Source organism: Cephus cinctus, unplaced genomic scaffold (genome assembly GCF_000341935.2).
Source record: "Cephus cinctus unplaced genomic scaffold, Ccin1 Ccin1_scaffold0330, whole genome shotgun sequence".
Lineage (NCBI taxonomy): Eukaryota > Metazoa > Arthropoda > Insecta > Hymenoptera > Cephidae > Cephus > Cephus cinctus.
Window position 1 is genome coordinate 1420205 of NW_014333027.1, and position 20002 is coordinate 1440206.

At 42.6% G+C, this 20002-nt stretch overlaps 1 protein-coding gene across 2 annotated transcripts in view; it reads left to right on the forward strand.

Moving 5' to 3' along the window:
- Positions 1-494: 494 nt before the first annotated feature.
- Positions 495-20002, forward strand: part of LOC107266977 (Fanconi anemia group J protein homolog) — a 32783-nt gene continuing 13275 nt past the window's right edge. The window contains exons 1-3 of one of the 2 annotated variants that reach the window (XM_015738088.2): positions 495-723; positions 976-1606; positions 1673-1784. In XM_015738088.2, coding sequence (XP_015593574.1) covers positions 1022-1606; positions 1673-1784 — 697 coding nt within the window. In that variant the 5' untranslated portion in view covers positions 495-723; positions 976-1021. The remainder of the gene's footprint in view (positions 724-975; positions 1607-1672; positions 1785-20002) is intronic. The other variant, XM_015738087.2, reaches the window with a different exon arrangement.

Below are 20002 nucleotides of genomic sequence, written 5' to 3' on the forward strand. Positions count from 1 at the left end.
ACAAAACTTGTAGTTAATGTCGTCACGTTTCCGTAGGTAAATCGAATAGCATTAACTGATTTTAAAAGTAAAGTTTTAACTCGTTATGGATACTTTCCGATCCTACGATTTATTGCAATGACGATGTAAATCAAATCAACAGTCACCACTTTGGAAATTTTAAATAAATCGTAGAATTTTCTGTACCTAAATAATTACTGCTAATACAGCAGGATACGATTTAATGATTATGAAACATGACTGTGAATTTGTCAACGTTATATGCATTTAGCTTTTATTTTAACTACTTTTAACTAATGACGTTAAGGAGCGTTACGCATGAGGATAATGTAGAAGGTAACAAATATGATTGTCAGGATGTGGTATGAACCAGTCAAATAAGGATTTTCTATTGTATCGTATGGATCAATTTTTACGTCTTAAATTTTTGTATGTGACTAGCTTGTGTTAATTATTGTTATTGTCATTACTTTAGATTCAAATGAACATCGGTTGTTGTATGCAAGTCATTGCGTGTTACCTACTTGTCGAGTACATGTGGCGCTGTTACAACAGAAAAGGCGCGAAAATTTTTACGTGCCTGGAGAGAACGTCAATGTGGGCTTTCATCCTTTGACGGAATGTTGAGGCATGATTATCATTTTTATTGCAAGTTTGGTTATTGTGTGCATTTATACTGTGATTAAGCATTATAGTCAAGATTGTATGAACGATTCTGAGTAAGTACATATCTGATAAGCATGGTGAATCAAAGGTTAGATGTCTTTGACAGCAGTTTTAAGGTACCTCTGTAACTTTTAATGGGTTAATAGATAGTATGAATATTAATTATACATATTATTAAAGTCATTGTTGTTATTAACGAACTGTTAGTGGTGTTTATAAGTACTGTAAAACATTTAAGGGTTAGAAATATCGAACAAGTTTAATTTTTTTCTGAAGTGAATATTAATGGATTTTATGTATTTGTTCCAGTCCATCTTTAACTCGTAGCAGAATATATCAGGTGTATGAAGGAAAAATGTCAGCAGAAATGAATAAAGCAAAAGAAAACTTTATTAATCGAGTGATACACAAAGATGGAACTATTATAATATCTGATGATGAAGATTCTCTGGATGGTTCGGAAGTACATGATGAGAAAAAGAAATCTCCTTCTCTATTAATGAGTTTTCATCGACACCCTTGTTCTATGAATGATAGTGTAACAGAACTAAAAAAATTGACTACACAATCATCACCGGAAAAAGGAGATCATAGTAATTTCATTGTGCAAGACCCTTGCAGCAGTAACGCAGAGCCTGGTGACACTCATCCCTTCAAGAATGTCAAGAAACGAGGTTTTTTCAAATGGAATGGTAAAACTGGTAATAAGGATTCTGAAAAGACACTTAAACAGCGAAAGATTTGGAAGCCGCTTAAACAGGAAAAAGATGATTCCCTAATTGAAACACAGCAATTTACAATAGAAAGTCGTTCAATCATAAAACAAAAACTCAAAAATGAAACAGTAGTAGACAGTGCGCAGCATGATATAAAAATAGCTGGGGTTTCTGTAAAATTCCCTGTTAAACCATACTCTTGTCAGATTGCTGTGATGAATATGGTAACTTTTTGAAGATATAAAATCAAGTAACAAACGGATTGATTACAGTTATACCAATTTTTACAGCTCATTCAAGGTTGTGCCAAAAAACAGAACTGTCTCTTGGAAAGTCCCACAGGAAGTGGAAAAACACTTGCGCTTTTGTGCGGAGCTCTTGCCTGGCAGAGTCACTATGAAAGTGAGTAATATCAAATTTATTACCCATTTACATTTGCAAAAGAAATTCTACAATTTTAAAATAACGTGTAAAATAAATGATCACATGCGATACAAAACTAATACTTGCAAATCTTTTAATAAGTTCGTTGCAAGCGTCACAGGCACAGTCACTAAAGGTTTCAAGAACGGCGAAATGGCGTGTATGAAAACTGTTAATTTACCCCACTAGCGATCCGTTCGAACTGGACTACCCCTTAAGCTCGTCATAGCCGCTAAAAACCTCGTAGTAAAGCAAAAACAATTTCCCTCGTTGACGCAAACAAACAAGAAATAACAAGAACACCGAGAATAATTGTTGTAAACTAGAAAACAAGTTTGCGGACCAGTTTAATAACGATAGAGGAAGGTGGCCAAAAGTCATTGCCCATTCCATTTCATCGTTAATGTCGCGATTCTGCTCAACATAAAACAACCCTTCTCCAAAAGCCTCGAACCTTCGTCGACCTTCGTGGCGTCGCTCGTTTCTTAGCCGATTGTCTCGTGACGTACAGCCGTTAAGCCCTCAGCTCCCACCTCTTACTTTCTACATCCCACCAACCCCCCCGTCTCACCCTTCGACGGCAAACTGGCAGCAGCTGCTCTTTTCATGTATGAATTTCACAAATTATTAGAAAAAAAAAACACTCCCTGGAAGTCTTACAGAATTGCAATATAAATAATTTCGTCAGGTGTAAAGTAGTTTCAAGCATGAGACGCCCTACGTAGATGGCACCAGTGTTCGTATTGTATATACATTCACCATTTTCTATAGGGTTGCTAGAGACTTTTCACACATTGAATAATCATTATTTCAAATGCTGTCAATTGTTCTGTTCTCGACCCGTAACGACCAAGGAAAGATATAAAAATTGCAGACGGCCATGTAGATATACCGTAAAGTAAAATTACCAAGTCTAAGGCGGCATCGTTAATAATGAAGACAGCAGCAGCACAGTGAAAGAAAATGTGCGACAGGGTAGTTTCGAGAGCGGCGAAGAAAGCCACACGACCATTAGCGATTGCCGGTTTGCGTATGTTAATTTCAATTATTCAACCGGTTATTTCTAGCTAATGGCCCTTTACGGAGGCCCGCGCAATTTTGCTTTCTGCATGCATGCCGATAATTATTCATGATTCGCCGCCATTTCGAAACAATTAAGCCTCCTAAGCGATTGCAATGTTTGTCCTGACGACGGCGCTGACGTCGACTGAAACTTTTACCCTCATCCACTATAACTTACCCTATGGATATTCCCCTTTGTTTCTAACTCTTTCTTCGTGTACCTCTTCGCTATTATTCTTGTTATAGCTGCTCGCACCTTTGACTAACAGGGTAACCACTGTCATGCGTTTCCAGTATGTCAATAGTATCGAATTAACCGCTGGGAGCACCGACTTCCTCGGCAATTCGAACCACCCTTATCTAATGCCTAATCAGGGACTCTACCATTACCGTTCCGCGTATCGCACAGTAGTTGGAAACTTCGATGGAAACGCGTCGTAGAGAACGATGGAAAGAGAGACGGAGTGAGGGAGAGAGGAAGAGGAGGTCCACGGAAAATATGGGGTAGGCGAAATTAACTCTGATGATTCATAGACGACAATTCCACATAAGAACTCATTCTTGATATACCAGCGAAACAATCAAGATAGAAATCCGTCCAGGCACGCAGCAGGAAATAAGCCGGAAGTCAAAGAGGAAGAATAAAAAAAAAGTTTTTGAGTTTTCAAAAGCCTTCTCCCTCGTTAAAAAAATAATCATTAAAGTTCGTTTCTGTCAGATTATTTGATTTTTAATTTTACAGATGTCATCAGTGACATATATGAAGTCCGTGAGGTAAATCAATGAAGTCTCTCCACTCCTGGGCATTATGTTCATCCAGCAAGAGGCAGAGCAACGAGTTAGACTTTAAAGTTTAGGTTATGTTGGAGTCCGGTTTTCGCGTTAGAGAAGGGTAAACGATCGCGTGCCATTTCGAGTTCCGTCAAATTAAACGCTTCCCGACGGTAACGTCAAATTTGCGTGCGCAAACCGTCCCATACGCTTCCCGGAACGGTTCCGCTTTCAACTTGCCAGGTTCCTGGTTCCAGGTTTGGGCCCACTTCCTCGTCCCCTACTTCCACCTTTCTCTCACTCCTTCTCTCTCTCTCTCTCTCCCTCCCTCTCTCTCTCTCTCTCTCTCTCTCTCTTCCCCACCTCGGATGAGTCCTTCGTTTTCTCATGACTACAGAAGAAGAAGAGAAGTCGTCGTGACTCGTTTGGTCGCGCGACATCTTAGCCAGCACGCGATCCTGTCGCCCCCCTAATAATCAAAAACCAGCCCGATTATCCTGTAAGGAGGAAGGAAAGTTGTCTTACGGAAGGATATTCTCTTCGTGTCTAATGTACCTTTTGTCAGTACTAAATATTATTTTTTATTTTTCGTCCCCTAATTTCTTGGTTAAAATCGTGATTTTCTTCGGTACCGGCTAGTGCCCCATTTACCTCCTCAAATCACATGAATTTCTACAGGGACAGACTATAGACAATGGGTAATGTAAAATACGAGGTATTCTTAATGATAACGATTACGCCATTCCCTTACTCGCCAATAGGTCAAAAATCGGCTTCGTGTTAACTTATAGGCATGTAGATAATTCCTAATTCTGTCTTACTATAGGCATCCCTCAAGAATTAACCAGGATTCGATAAATCAAAATCCTAGGAGGAGTCCTCGACACGAAAACGGATATCGGAGTGTGTCATCGTGGCGCACGCCATCATCCCTTTCCGGGCGTAATTTATTTTATACTTTAAAACCCCGGCACTGTCATGCTCCCTTAGGGGTCGAGTGGTACTGCTAGCCGCCGAACTCTAAACTCCGTTAAAAGCACGGAGAGTCGCATAAATTAGACCCTCGAGGAAAAAGAGGAACGAGGTATTTCTTACCCTTAAGTTTAATCGATAAGGACCCCCATTGCGTTTCTCGAGGACCTTCCTGCTACATTTGCCTGCTGTCCTCCTTATTGGTACCCTTTTTCATTTTTTTCCATTTTTTTTTTTTCCATCCCTCTTCACCATCTCAAGTAACGACAATATTATCCTTGTAGGGGTTGGTAGTGGAGAATCTGCCATTTCTTTGAAATCTTCGATAAAACGTACCGGCGGAAAGGATTTTACTGCTGGCAGGGATCATCGTACGATTTTTCAAGCAGGAATATTAATCGCGATTTACAAGGACGCGGAGATCATGGTGGCCGTTATGTATAGCGACGGGACGGATAATTCAAATGGCAGTATTCTCGATGAATAAATTTCAAAAGTTTATCGCGGAATCGCATGTCGGGTAATGTCGCTTTATTACCGTGCAGGAGGACGCAGGAGGACGCAGGAGGACGCTACTGTCGACCTGTCGACTGTGACTGCGACTGTGACTGTGACTATGCACGTTACAACGGAGAGAAGAACTTCCGAATAAGTAGTAGCGCGCGAGCTGACAGGAAACTTGGAAGTCATTATAATTATTGGCGAACGCGGAATTATATATTGTATCGTGGAAACATGCAACTTCGCCGCTATGCAACTTCTCTTTCTTTCTCTCTCTCTCTCTCTCTCTGTGTGACGTTCTGACATTAATAATGTCCTTCCTTTGTGACCGGGTGTACCAGCGTGGTACCACCTCCCAGTATTATTCCCAGGATATGCTATACGAGACGGTAAAATCAAACTGTCACTTTTCTTTTGACGGATAGGTAAACTCTCATCATTTCATTGGTTATTACCGCAGAGACAATTGTTACACGAATATCAAGAATAGCCGATTCACATTGGGAAGTCGACGAATGATTTAGGACTTGAGAAAATTTCTGTACGTCTAATATAAGAAATACAGATAGAGGCAGAGAGGAGACGAAGAAAGGGGAAAAATCCATGAATAATTCTTTAAATCGAAAATCTTGAACGGCGTCTCGGGTTGTCGACGCTGTCGCTTGTCGCCAATGTGAAAACCGTAAGTACGGTTTCTCTCCCTGCCTAAATCGTGCGCTACCCGCAGAGCCGGCTACTTGCTGGCAGTTCGACGAACGAAAAGACAAAGGCCGCTCTTGCTTTCATCCTGCCGACATTAAGGTACCGTACCTACTAGTGCCTATAACATATAGAGCTACACCCATACGTTCCTCGGGACAATACAGCTCGTATGCGGGTCCAACGGATCTCATGTGGAGTATCCCATCTATACGTATGTGTATAGAGATATGTATATAGATATATGGGAGCACGTTTTCCACGTGTGACGCGAAGGCTTGCTATTTCTTAGGAAGACCTTCTAGAAGGTGCTAGACGCTTGGGAGATTTTTGAGGTGTCGACAGTTAAGATTCCTCTTCTTGTCACACGCACGTGTACGGAGTACGTATTCTTGGGTGCAGAATCTTCCCTGGGGATGACGCGAAGGGATCTCATGATTTTTAAATTATTATTCAGTCCTCCGTGGTCGCCTCGTGAATTCAACGTCTCCTGGTTACGCAAGGATGCAGAATCGATAATAGGATGCACTCCTGGGGGAGCCTGGACGTAGGCAGGTCCCGGATGGACTCGCGGCAGATAAGGGACCCCCCAAAGCCACGGTCGGCGCCGCCGCTTCGCATCGAATCCTTCTACTTCTCTCTCGGGTGGTCCACGACGCTGTCATGCTCCGCGCATCTTCGCGATTTTCCTTTTATGCGAAACCGCCTGCGTCTGCAGTCCTCCCACCCTTTCGCTGAATCGGTGCTCTTCGGGTTTTCTCGGTCGTGGTCGTAGATGATTTTTTTTTAAATAGAAACTGCTATACGCAGAGATCATATATGCATATGCAATTACTGGTTAAGGAATTGGATTGATTTTTTATGAAAATTTTGTCATTCCCTTATTTTATTTTTTAACTCCTATTAATCGAGCATGGAATTTTTTTTTCGTTATTTTTTATTTTTTTTTTTTTTAAACCTGATTTATAGAAATTTTTTTTCCTCCCATCCAAACTTGTCTCGTTACTTTTTCTTCTTCTTATTTTCTTGGTGACGCACAGCGGCAGAACAATTACTCCGATCTGTACAAAATACGGGCCCCAGGGATCGTTACGGAGGGCTAGCTTATAACTATTTATCGGAGTCGGTAACGTGTAGATCTTTATCCTCCCGTGTTAACTAGGTTTGCGTTCGTGATTCGTGTCCCGAAGGCGGCAACACGAATCGGCCGCCTCGGAGTCCACGAGTGCCTCGAGTTCCCCGACTCGTTTCGGCCAATCTCCAATAGGATCTGTCGTTAGAAGCCGCGCTCGCCTCGGAAAGTCGGTCATTAATTTGCATGCCGCGTTAAATAGTCACAAGTAAAGTTGTGGCGAGTTAAACGAAAAAATAAAGATATATATATATATATATATATATATATGTATACACACAAGCCAGATAATTTCTATTAGAGTCAAAGATGACAAGATCGATATATTAACGATCCAAGGAACGCCATGTTAATCATAATAAATATTTCACGAGGTATACGTATACCACGTGGTCAAAAATAGCGTGAAAAGGCAGACAATGAGTAAATTGAAAAAAAATTAATTCCTTATCAACCAAAGTGACTTTGTATCGTATTTTCAATTTCTTATCGATATTTATAGTTATTTTAAATTTCATAGGTATATACATATATGTATACATGCACTTCACATACGTAAAACTATTTTATCGTCCAACGTAGCGGCGCATAAGAAATGCATCGGCCTTCGTTAAGTGCAGATACACCTTCCTCTGCATTCTGCAGATCGGTGCCACTTCTAGTTACACGAATTTATAGCGCGTACACGCACAATGCGCGCCAACTGTGGCTAAACAAAGCGATCGTGCGTAACGCACGCGTATAGGTAGCTACGTGCGTGCGCATGCATATACACTCCATAGAGATTCGCACGATGAATCGAGTGCACGTATATAGATGCAATTGCGAGGATATGGGTATAGAATTTTGCATGCGTGTGCAGATTCACGTGAGACTGAAAATCGCGCTTCGAACGTGTGCGTATTTTATTCTGTGCCGCATGCGTGTGCTTCACTCTTGGATAATTCTCTCACCCTCCGTCGGGTGGTTTTTAGTTCAGTGTGTGTGCGCGGCATCGTGCGTGCATACGTCAGATCAAAGGGACCGCTGCCTATCTTTTGCTCTGTACTCTCCCCCCAGCTATTCTCCATACGCATGTTATTCGTATAGATAGTGGAGTGCGTATACGCGTATTGCGCTTACGTGCGAACTTACCGAATTTCGCTGTAAGCGTGTGAGTTAGGAATATTTTTTATGTGGTGTCCTCTATTTTTTTTTTTTTTTTTTTCTATTCACTCCGTCTTCTTTTCACTTTATACGAAATTTCATACGCGTCTTTCGCCTTTGTACTCCTTGCGTATGAACCCCGAGTTCGGGGTGCGTGAGGTAGATATATTGACTGGTGCCACGAGAACTTTCGTGCTCGCTTGGTTTTGCGCGGGCCTCGCGTGCTTTTTTAATTTAAATCCACGCGTACGGCGGCACCCGTACCACTAGCTGTTAACTGGACGCCTCGAATTACCCTAATTAACTGATTAGGACACTTTATGTCGACGCCCGAAAAGAATGCCATGGGACACGTAAGGAAATGGTGGTTAAGGACCTTTTGGTATACCGTGCTTCCTCTTGTAACGTGCACCTGCCTTTTTGAATTTCCCGCCCGTTCGGGCCTACCCAGAATTCAACGCTTCGCATCGGTTCGGGAGACAAGCGGGAGGAATTGACAGTTCAGGTTGCACGTAATTCTTTGAACTTAATTGATAATGACTCACGTGTCCGGGACAATTGTTGGAATGTAATTATCGGGAGTACAGTGGGGGGTGAATTTGGAAAATATTTATTTAAAAAGAAAAAGTGAAACCTACCGGAAGCTCGATGACGAAGTCGCGCATGCTCCTTTAGTTAAGTGGAACGCCACGAGAGAGCTCCCTAGGATAATGTACACACAGCACAAAAAATTCCTGGTCGTTGTGTGTCAGTTCTCGACGAACGCGCCGCGCGGAGGAAGTGAATGCTAATTAATGACTCTTAATTTTCTTAATTGCTCCCTCACAAATGCGCCGATTGCCCGCAACCGCGAGGCGCACGTTCTCTCACACGGGATCTTCATGCGTGTAGGGTGTACGTTGTATACTGAGATATATCTATACCATCTGTACGTTTTAGTATACAGGAGTATATACGTGAGCAATTATGGAGGGCCCTGTGCTCCTTTGGACCTCTTATGTAATTCTCTTATGTACTACATGGTGTGCCCTACTGTACTGGACTGTACTTTACTATAATGTGTAGCGCAGCACATGAACTTTCTACGTATTCTTTGGCTTTGGTATTATTTTGGACCCTCTTGCTTCAATCGTTTCTCCCAATTAATCGAGTAACTTGAGATATTTAGCTTTCTTAATCATCTGCCCGCAACTTCTGATTATGCGATCCCCTCTTGTATTTGGCAGAAGGTATTTTTTTTTAATGGGAAAAATTAATCAAATTGCTGGCAAGGCTCGATTTCGTGGGATTTTGTTCTGTCGAGGGTGTAAAGCGGGCCATGGAGGAATCGTATTTCTGTACTTTAACGGCTACTGCTGGCGCCATCTGTGCGAGGACACTGGAAGTGCTTAGAGCGCTCACAAGACTTCACGGATGATACCAAGCTGTGTAGAAACCTATTATATCGACCGATATACAATTTTTTTTAATTGAACAATATTTGAAGTAAAGCTGTGTACAAACTATATACAGCTTTATACGTTGTTCCATAAAAAAATGTGTATTTGTTTAAAATAATGCACGAAAGTATCATTTAGTTAACAGAGTATTAATAAGATTCCCTATCTTGAAAAATACATGAGACAACAGGATTCTTCATGTAGACAAAAGATAGTTGCCAAAGATCAAAGAACCTGGTACAGATTGAGGATGTCGAAGTTCCATATAATATATATACAGTGGCGACGTACAAAATGCAAATAAGTTCAAGGAAATGCACAAAGAAAATAGGCATACAATTTTGACAGCTGCTTTCTCGAAATGGCTTTATTTCATTTAGCATATATATCGACGACCTATATAACCGTCGAATCCTCTTCCTCTTACCTTCCTACTACCAAACCTTGGTTCTTCCTTCCTTTCTTCGTTTCGTCTATAATCTATCCAGTATCTCTTTTCCTTGTCTTTACCCAACAAGCCGTCGCACTTTGTCCTTCCTCCCGTTCTCCTCTAAGCTTTTGAGAAACCTCATACGACGGGATTCTATTCCTTTTTCAACGCCAGGAATACCCCAAACCAATTTCAATTGGTTTTATTAGTCGCTTTTCGAATCAGTAAGCCGAGCTTTTCTCTTTAGACCTTCCTACGCTTTGTGACTCTGCAGCCAAGAACACGGATGGTACTCTGACAAAAAATCTCAATTCCTCATCGTGCCTTTTCTTTATTATCCTTTCGATTCATTTTCCTTTATCTGCATCCCTCCCATTTCTAAATTCGCCTTACCTATCCCCTAGGCCTCCTCAACTGGTTCACAAAGCACAAGTAAAAGCAAAATTCAAAAAACTACAAAACAAAAACAACTCATCCTTCCCGATACACAATCTTATAAATGGAAATGACTAAACAAAATTGAATTTTCAATTGTCAAAAACACCAAAGAAGCCTCTTACAAGGTCAACTGTCATAATCAGCAGTTGCGGTTGAAAGCCAAGAAAAGTTCATCAGGTCGAGGAAACGAGAGAGAATCGTGACGTAAGAAGACGAAGCAAGAGAAAAAGGCAGCTTTGTACGTGGAATAAGCGATGGCCACATTATCGATATTCAAGGTATATAGCGTCATTGTCTCCTAGGCAGGAGAATCCGCGAATCCGTCGGGCGTTACGGCGGGAGTTGCACATTGCCACCATGTCATCCCTATACAGGGAGACTCGTGGAGAACGGACTAAAACGTGGAAACACGGAAGCGACGAGTTTGTTCATTTCACATTTACTTCCTTTCGTGCTCGCTCGCTTCCAGGCACATTTTTAATTTCCATTGTTGTCGCCGGGATGCGACCACAGGTATACCCGTCCGCGTTACCCCTTGTGCTTACTCTCGTGTACTTCTACCCACAATTCTCTTCTGTTCTTTTTAATCACTTTCTCTCTCTCTCTCTCTCTCTCTAAATTTCTCTCAACCTATCTTTTTATCAGCGAATACGTGCACGCGTGCGTTTTACACGGTTTTAACACGCGTCGAAATTGATGTGGTCTATCTTATCGTCCTATATCTGTATATATATATATATATATATATATATATATATATATATATAGTTGCTAGTACATCAGAGTCCTTGATGGTTTACTCGTATGGCTGCCTGCATGCCTACGTGTCTACATACCTACCTGCCTACCTATCCAGCTTGCCTCATTCTAATTAACCGATTCTCATTACGTAGTCGCGCTCGCTGTGCTGCGGGCTTGCGTTTAATGAGACCACCACGATTTTGCTACTGGCCAACCCCCTCATCCCCCCTCCATCTTTTTTTGAAACCCTCTCACCTCTACGGTACTCGCGATACTTAGGATATATTTAAAAGTCAGGGGATGCTGTACTATTTGATTTGAGGTTCTCGCGTACCTTTTGGAAGATGCTGTTGGTCCGGACGAAATTTATAGATATATGAAATATTCCCTTTGAAAATATTGAATTCAACGCAGTATGTAGTAACGTGTCTTTTTTTTTTTTTTTTTTTTTTTTTATTGTGTGGAATTGTGATTTGCTCTGCGAAGAAAAATCGTACTTGGCTGTTATCCAGACGAATATTTGAATTTACCAGTCGGTAATTTCTCTTTCGGGCGAACCGGAAGCGCGATGTTAAAAAATTACGTAATCAAGGAATATTGACGTCGCGAGCGATGAGGCTTTTAAGATTGAAAATGTAAGTTTGCTGAATTTACTTGAAGTGGGTTTTAATAACGTCGAATCATTTGTCGTTGATCGATCGACCGTGTTCTTTGATGTCGCCGCGTATTTGTAAACTCCCCTCGTTCCCACTGTCTGGTAATTACCATAGAATCGAAAAAAGTCGTCGAAGGTAAGAAGAAAAAAAAAATGTGAAAGAAAAGTCTAGAGGGAATAAGGAGCACAAGGATGACCGGGAGCATAAAAGGAGTCGAAGATAGCCGAGTAGGAGTCCGCGAGGTTCTTGCGTAGTAATCTTAACGGCGATCGTCCTTGATCGATCGCCGATCTATCAGATCGATCTGTCCAATCCTTGCCGATGGACGCCCTCGTCCTCGCCTCGTCCTCGTCCCATAGGTCGATTCTGCTGTAAGCTTTGGTCAATCCAGTTGTCTCGTTCTAGGGACGGCCAGTCCAACGACATTCGACTTCATCTCTTTGGTTAGTTCGTAGCTCCACTGGAGCTTCGGTATCTACTTGGTACGTGGTACATAGGGGATAGCATATAGGTATACAGTGTATAAGTTATATCTACGTATATAGTCAGGTACAGATATATATATATATAGAAGTTGCCTGTACCGTACATATAGATATATATATAGGGAGAGGAAGACCGATTCTCGACTGGCTCTATGTATTACATAGCAGTGTACATTGTCCTTCCGCTACCCCCGGGAATGCTCGAACGCTCATTGGTCAAAACCGTCGCATGGCCACGCCCCTCATGCTCCTCTATAGAATCACCTATACTAACGTTCACGACGTCATACGTAGGACCTTACCGGGATAAGGGTGTAGGTAGGTATACGTAGGGTGTGCACACCCTTCGCCGTGTCAGCTATACGATCTTACCCTGAGAGTCCAGGACGTGGCACTCTACCCTCCCTCGCTAGGGTAGTACACCCTTACCAATTTCTCTACTCGATTCTACCACCCTGTGTGTACGTGGCTTTATACCTATATCTCGTAGCCCACTTCTCTCTTTCTCCTCTTTACCGTGCGCCACTCTGGATATGCTTCGTCCTCGTCGTCTCTGCATATACGATGTACCTAAAAAGCTCTCTTTTGCTCTCTCTCTCGGTACTTCACGGTCTTGGTCTGTTATTTGGCTCAGTTCTCAGGGATGCGCGGTGCCATCCCTCTTTTGCGCTTCCAACCCCGTTTCACTGGGGGTTGCTCTCACCCGTCGTACCCTGCTACCATTTGCCAAGAGAGACCACGCACACAGCTCATTAGCGTCAGATTCGACTGCCTAAGGATGAGTTTTAATGACACAATTTTTTTGGGGATATTTCAAATTAACCGCGTGTTTTCGTGATTTTGGCATTTTTCAATAGTCTTTTTTTTCTTGGATTCTCCGAAAATTTAACGAATTTTTTAAATTGAGTTTTGCTGCTTCGCTTTGAATTTTGAGGAAGGGGAGGTTAAAATTCATTTTTTTCTTTCGTTAAGGCCCTTGATCTTGATCATCCTCGGATACGCTCCAGGCACAACCGTAGCTGCCTCTGGCAGTCAGGGACAGGCGGATCTAGGAACACTGATGAGTTTTTCGAGTGGCGGCTTCGCCCCGGCCCAAGCTGTTTGTTGCTGAACACATGTGAGGGAGTTTCTGCAGCGGCCGCTACTTCGCTTTTTAGACTTTCGTCTAGTCGTCCCGGTTCTCATTACTTCGTCTTCCGGAGAAAAAGTCTGCCTGCTCTCGTTCGCCACGATTCTCCGTCCGCCTACGAGGTATTCCCCTCATACTACCCTAACATGGTCCTCATCTACCACTGGACCAGTATACCCTTTTTCTTCTTCTACCTTCTTTTCTTTTTTCGATCCCCTCATTTTCCTATCCCCTCGCTCTACCTTTCTCCGAGCGCTACTCTACGTACGTATACGCTCCGGGCCACTTTGCCATTTCATTTTTTCAAGGCCTCTTCGCGAGATGGACATACCAGTGCGCCAAGATTTCGTACAGTTTCGCAGAAATTAAATAAGGCATTGATAACAAGAATATGCTCTCTTAATTAATTAGCCAACCCTTATCACGGTCACGATACATGCGAGCCTAGCTATCCATATTTCGATAACACTCTGGACAAGACTGCTCGAAAATTCAGCATTACTCAACACAAGTAAATTTCGTTATTTGAAATTGCCGCCTGAATACGTATCAACTCTATTTATCATTAAAATTTCGAATCGACAACTATCTGGGTCGGTCAGTTGCCTCGCCGCATTTCCAAACAATTAAATGACCGAACGGACTGTTTGATCCAATAGTATGACTGTATGTACGATAACGTTTTATTTATTTCTCTCTATATTTTCTCCTCTTCTCCCTTTCTCTCTACTACTCAAACCGCGCGTACAATTTTTCTCTCTTCATTTATATATATATATATATATTTCTTCCTACCGTTGCTCTGTTTTGATTCCTATTTTCCCGAGCGCATCGAGTGTATCCCACATATATGTACAAGATTCCAGGGTGAAACCGCGTATAGACCAGGGGATGGTCAGGGCCGATCAACCGGGAGTAACAGTCGCGCCAGTGAACGTCGAGTAAAAGAGTGATGTTATTTTTACGTTGGTACGTGAAAATCAATTAATTACAGTTCCCGTAACGCCGTTTCTACGCCGGGATGCAATTTCACCGTCGGATACAATATGGCCGATACGTATCTACCTGCCTACCTATCTGCGACCAAATATATTGGCGTCATACGTATACAGACCTCTATGATATTCCTGTACATCCATCACAGAGAATTTCCCGCCGGGATAGAACGTAGGAATCGAGGGTCTATATCGATGAACCTTTTAATTCTCTCCCACGGGGGATGCTGCGAGTTCGCTTCATCAACCAGCATCCCTCAGGAATGGTTACCTCGGCTGGCAAATTCTCTGGGAGTATATCGATGCCTTGGGAAGGCTCCCGATCGATTTCATATCCCTTGATCCGTTTGAAAATACCAGGAAGGGATCATATTTTCCTATCAACGTAATCCCCACCCGTATACGAGTATTATCCGTTAATTCAGTATTACAATTAATAGCCCTTGGAAGCACGTGCAGTTGTCGTGCTTACTGAAGCAGAAAAAAAAATGTAAAAAAAAAATTTTATTAATCAAGCATACAAAATTTTCTTGTTCCTGTCAAATTTTCGTTTCGCCCTATAATCGCTTTGTGTTATTATAACCGGATCTCCTTGTTCTGTCAGTTCTTACTGATCTACCGGGTGATACCTTTTTGCCTAGCGCAGAAGTATCCACATCGAAAACGCAGAAGTCCTCGAGGTTATCCGGGTAATCTAGAACAGGATATTCGACCGAGGCATTATGCGTTTTACTACTGTATTGTTGGCACCCTTGGGTTGTACGACAGATAGGCAGACTGGGTGGGTAGGTAGACGCTAGGTAGGTAGGATTTCAAGTGTTTACGCAATACGTTGTCCGCTTTGTCCGTGAAGCGATGAGCTGTATTGTCTGTCTGCTCTTTACTACCACTGTCTGTCTTTCTGTATGTCTGTCTGTCTATCCATCGCTTTATGCCTATTCTGTCCACTTCTTCGACTGTCTATATATGTCTATTTGCCGAATAGATTCATCTTCGGATGAGAAAGATGCACTTTTGTAGAGGCCGACACTGCTGGCTCTCAACGCTTTCCGCCCTTTGTCCATTATCCTTTGGTTTCCTTACCGTTCCTCCCATGTCCTTCAAATCCTTCAGGATCCAACCGAAGATCTTCGTAATCGTTGGATGATCGATGCTCCCATTTTATAACCACCGCACGTATACGTTTGCCTTGCGGGGCTGGTAAATTGAGAAAAAAGTCTGTATGGTCTTCTGGGCTTTCCCAAGGAACGTATTTCTTTTTACATGGTAACCCCTAAGACTGCCTTTTTACATTACCCAAAGTTCTTCGTTCTTACCGGTTGTTCGCATTAAACTGAACGGTGTACAGAATCATCAGCGAACTCCATAAAAGTATTGAGCAGCGTTTTGTGAGCATTTCTCACGCTTGACGAGTCAATCTATGAAATGATACAGCGGACAGACCGAGACGTTTGGATATGACGCAACCTCTCACAAGTTAATAGAAAATCGCGCGATGTAAACTAGGAAGCGTAACGACACGGAGACGCCATTACGGTGGCCATATTTACTACCCCATAGGATCGGCAAACTCGACATGGGGTCCCCCTACGGTGCCCGTACTCGAAGCGACGTAAGTGGTGTACAGGCTCCGTCAAAAGGGTCCACTTGGAACGTGTGCGTGGCCAGTGACAGCAGCAGCCATTCCAAGGATTAAGATCTTGAAAGGTTTTTGAGTGGCGAAGCGAATCAAAATAAAGTATCGTAACAATAAAGCAACACTGGCACCGACAATAACCCCGCATAAATTTCAAATTTATTAATTCTTCCAATAAAACTAACCTACAATACAGGCATACCTTGCACAATGGCTGGACGGTCTCCCGTCTAACTTCGTAACTGTCAGGGTAAATGCTGAATCCGGCGCGTATACCACTTATGTATTTTTCTTACTCGTTGGCCCAAGCAACCCCGTGTTTGCGTTACGTCATAACTATGCAGGCCTATTAACGCAATGGCTCGTCTCCTCTTCATCCTCTATCTCGGACCACTTCGACTCAACTCGGTTGTGCTCGGGGCTCCTCGTAAGTCTGTTGGAAAAAAAAAAAGAAGCTGCAGCTTGTTAGTTGTAACTTGTTAGGCGGGCCACTCCGCGAAACTAGAAACTCCTCGTGGATCCCGTGAGATCTTCATTCTTCCAAACCGTTTTCAAACTGAAGAACCTGAAGAGGGCCTAAAGCTGAGGCTGCAGCTGAAGTTACGACTGAAGCTGGAAACACATGGATATATGTATATGTATACACAGTGCACGGGAAACTTATAGTTTCATATTACCATTGTGCCAGCGAACTGTTTTGTTGCTGTTCGTAAAGCTTTTTATATGCCTGTAAATGTATGCTTGTTCTAACTCTTGCTTCTGCCATTGTGCCAGTTCATTTTCTGTGGCGATTTGTCAACTTCAGCCTCGTGAGCAAGTGCGACGTCCGGCGTCGGTATGGACTTCCTGACTGTTATACGTGATGTGTTTAATGCACTGGGCGATACCGGCTACACCGTCATATACAAAGAGCGACATGAAACGCGATGGATGGCTGTTCGCAAAGCAGCGAATTAGCGGTGCAACGAACCGTATGACATGTACGCCTGCACGCACCGACTGACCAATCAAAGCCTCGCGGCACTCTATAAAGCCTATCACTGCCCTTATGTATTTCTACCATTTGCGTATATACCCTGGGGTTCGTATATAACGGGTGGCTGTTGAAGTAGGAGTTGTCGATATGTATAGTAGCTTTTTACATGACAGCGATAAATAACGTGAGATGACTTCAGATTTGTTTTCGATCTACCACATGTTGGCAAATTTTTATCGAAACACCCTGTATAAATTTTTTGAGGAGAAACTTTGAAATTTCAAACTGTCAGCATCGTCGTAGTTCCTTCGACTCTTTAAATCGTTACCATTAAAAAAATCTACCCTGTGTCGTTGAATTTTTGTATGATCTATATTTGTTCATCGTCTTGTTTCACTACCCCGTATGCAATATGCTCCTACTTCGCAATAGGAACATGCAATATCCTGGCACGTATCGATATCTGCAATGATGCGTGCGGAACGAATCTGCGCGCAATAACAGGACATCCCCATGTGCTGAGTACGTATCAAGGTAAGCGGAAGTACCCCGCGAGATTTTACCTTGTTCCTTGAATTTTTTTCTCTCGTCCGTGTAGCTTTTTTTTATTTTGTAATCTATTCTTTTTATTAATCCCATGCACGTAGACTTTCGGCGTATAGCCTCCTTTCAACGCTTTGCTATTTCGTTCCTGGTCTATGCGAACTTCCCCAAGGTAGCGGCCGACATTAGAACCCTCTCTGATCGTCATTATTATTATTTCACGGTGTTCTGCACGAAGTGTGCTGAAAGCGGCTAGACTGTTGAAACCGGAGAAGCTGCCGTAACGATTGCTCGCTCGCCGCTGCCGAACAATTCCAATTTCAAAAGGCTAGCTGTCGCTTTCAGCAGACCACCGATATACTTGGCCAACTTCGTGATCCATGCCAAAGACGCGCTGACGTTGTTCGATTCCTTCTGACAATTGCAAAATTTACATCCCCCTCTTATCGACCGTCGTACCTAGGTATACTTACGGCTTGATTGTAGATAATGTCTCGCTTATCGAAATACGTATTTGTAGGGTAATCAATAGTAATAAAGATGTAGACTCTACAGCAAGTTTTCGATAACCAGGAGTCTTAGAGAAAATCAATTTCTAGTGCTACCTAAGTCGTGCAGATTGTTTCAAGGATTTGTAACGTTTTCTTAGATTACGAAAAATTTTATTTCTTACGTAATTCAAATTTTATATTGAACAATATAGATACCCATGACGTCACCAGCCTTGTGGATCGAGCTTTATTCTCGTGGGATGTATATAGGAGTATTCGGTAGGACAATTAAGTACGGGAACCTCTCATAGATTTTGAAGGACCCTGTACTACGGGTGTTTGGAATAAAGTGGTGTACGTTACGTGCTGAATCAAATTGCCCGGAGCGAAAGATTAAACTTTGCGTGTAGCAAGCGGAGTTTTTAGCGATACCGCCCGGGGTCTGTTTGCACACCTGAGGTTGCACTGGGTACCTATCGAGATATCCTCTCGTATTATTCGATTGTGCGCGTAGACTGTACATGTATTTTTGCTACATGTAAACGGACTTAACAATGTCAGGAGAAAATCGGTTGGGTATGTGAAGTTTCAGTAATTGTAAGAAAAAAAAAAAAAGAGTCTGCGAATGCTCACCTACCTGCCAGGTAACGTAGCAATATGGCTAATAGAAAGTGGAAACGTACAGCGCGTGCGTTATCGAAGAATCGAAAGAGAAGAAGAAATTAAGAATATTCTCTCGCCATTCCATTCCCATTCGCTGTGTATTCAGTGAAAGTGAGCAAGAAAATCAGTTAGTGGATCGCTGAACAATTTGAGGTACCTTGATCAAATACCCATCTTATAGGGAGTAACGAGAGGCTGTCGCGTGGGCGAAGGCCAATATTTTTTTTGATGTCCAGAAAAACTAAATGGCGTATGAGCAGAGCGCAGAGAGGGAATATTGAGAGCTGGGATAAAAAGAGGAATGAATTTGGAAAATCGAGTCCTGGAGGAAGGTCAAGGGGTGTCGGTGAGCCTGTCCACCATATTGATCGTGGAAGGCAGGCGTAGGCACCCTGTCTACCTATATCTATTACAGGATGGCTTTGGGGGTGGTTTCCAGCCCACCCGGGTATACCCTCTTCCTCGGGAACCCTCACCCAGCATCGCCATCCTCCCCCTTTAGAAGCGACGTGGATGGTGGGTCCAGGGTAGAAAGCCGGCAGGGAGATGAGGGATTCGGGTGGCGTTGGAGCCGACACTCGCGGGTGCCGCCGTTTCCATGGCTACCACCACCCTCGCTGTGAACAAGCCCTCCACGTCATATTGGCATAGTATATTCCCCACGCCATAAAGCCAAATAATATACCGGGTGATCCAATCCGAGAGTCCCTTGTCTCTTATAGTCGTCCCTGACAAAGAAATTTACTTGATTCTTACATAAAATCTTCTTCTTACACCTTACACCTTTTTATGCATTTCTGTGCATTCTAGACTTGCAGTTTTTATAGTCGCGGAATATCGATAATGAAATATCTTGATAATCACTGCCACCAGTATCTTTCGTACGTATCTGACTGTGCACGTGTCCAGAAGTATAGGGCTGTTCAGTAGCTGCTTGATCGGTTTGGTACGTCCATTGTGTCAGAGAGAATTACCGGAAATGACGTCATTTATAAAGTCAAAGTTTTGTCTTTATTCCAGAAGTGGTATACGTGCCGAAATTGCCTACTGGGGTTTGTTACTTTTGTAAGGGACGCTTATAACGTGCAACCCAGATTAGATCAGATGAATTCTATGGACGGAGTCTTGTCGGTATGAAACTTTCGAATTTGTATATCCTTTGATGGCTGTCATGATAAATCAAATCCCTGATATGGAAACAGTCGTAACTTCCAATTAGTCAGTAAAGTAGTTTCAGTTTTCATCGGATTTAAAAATTCCCCACTGAATCGACGAAATGCACTACCACGTTG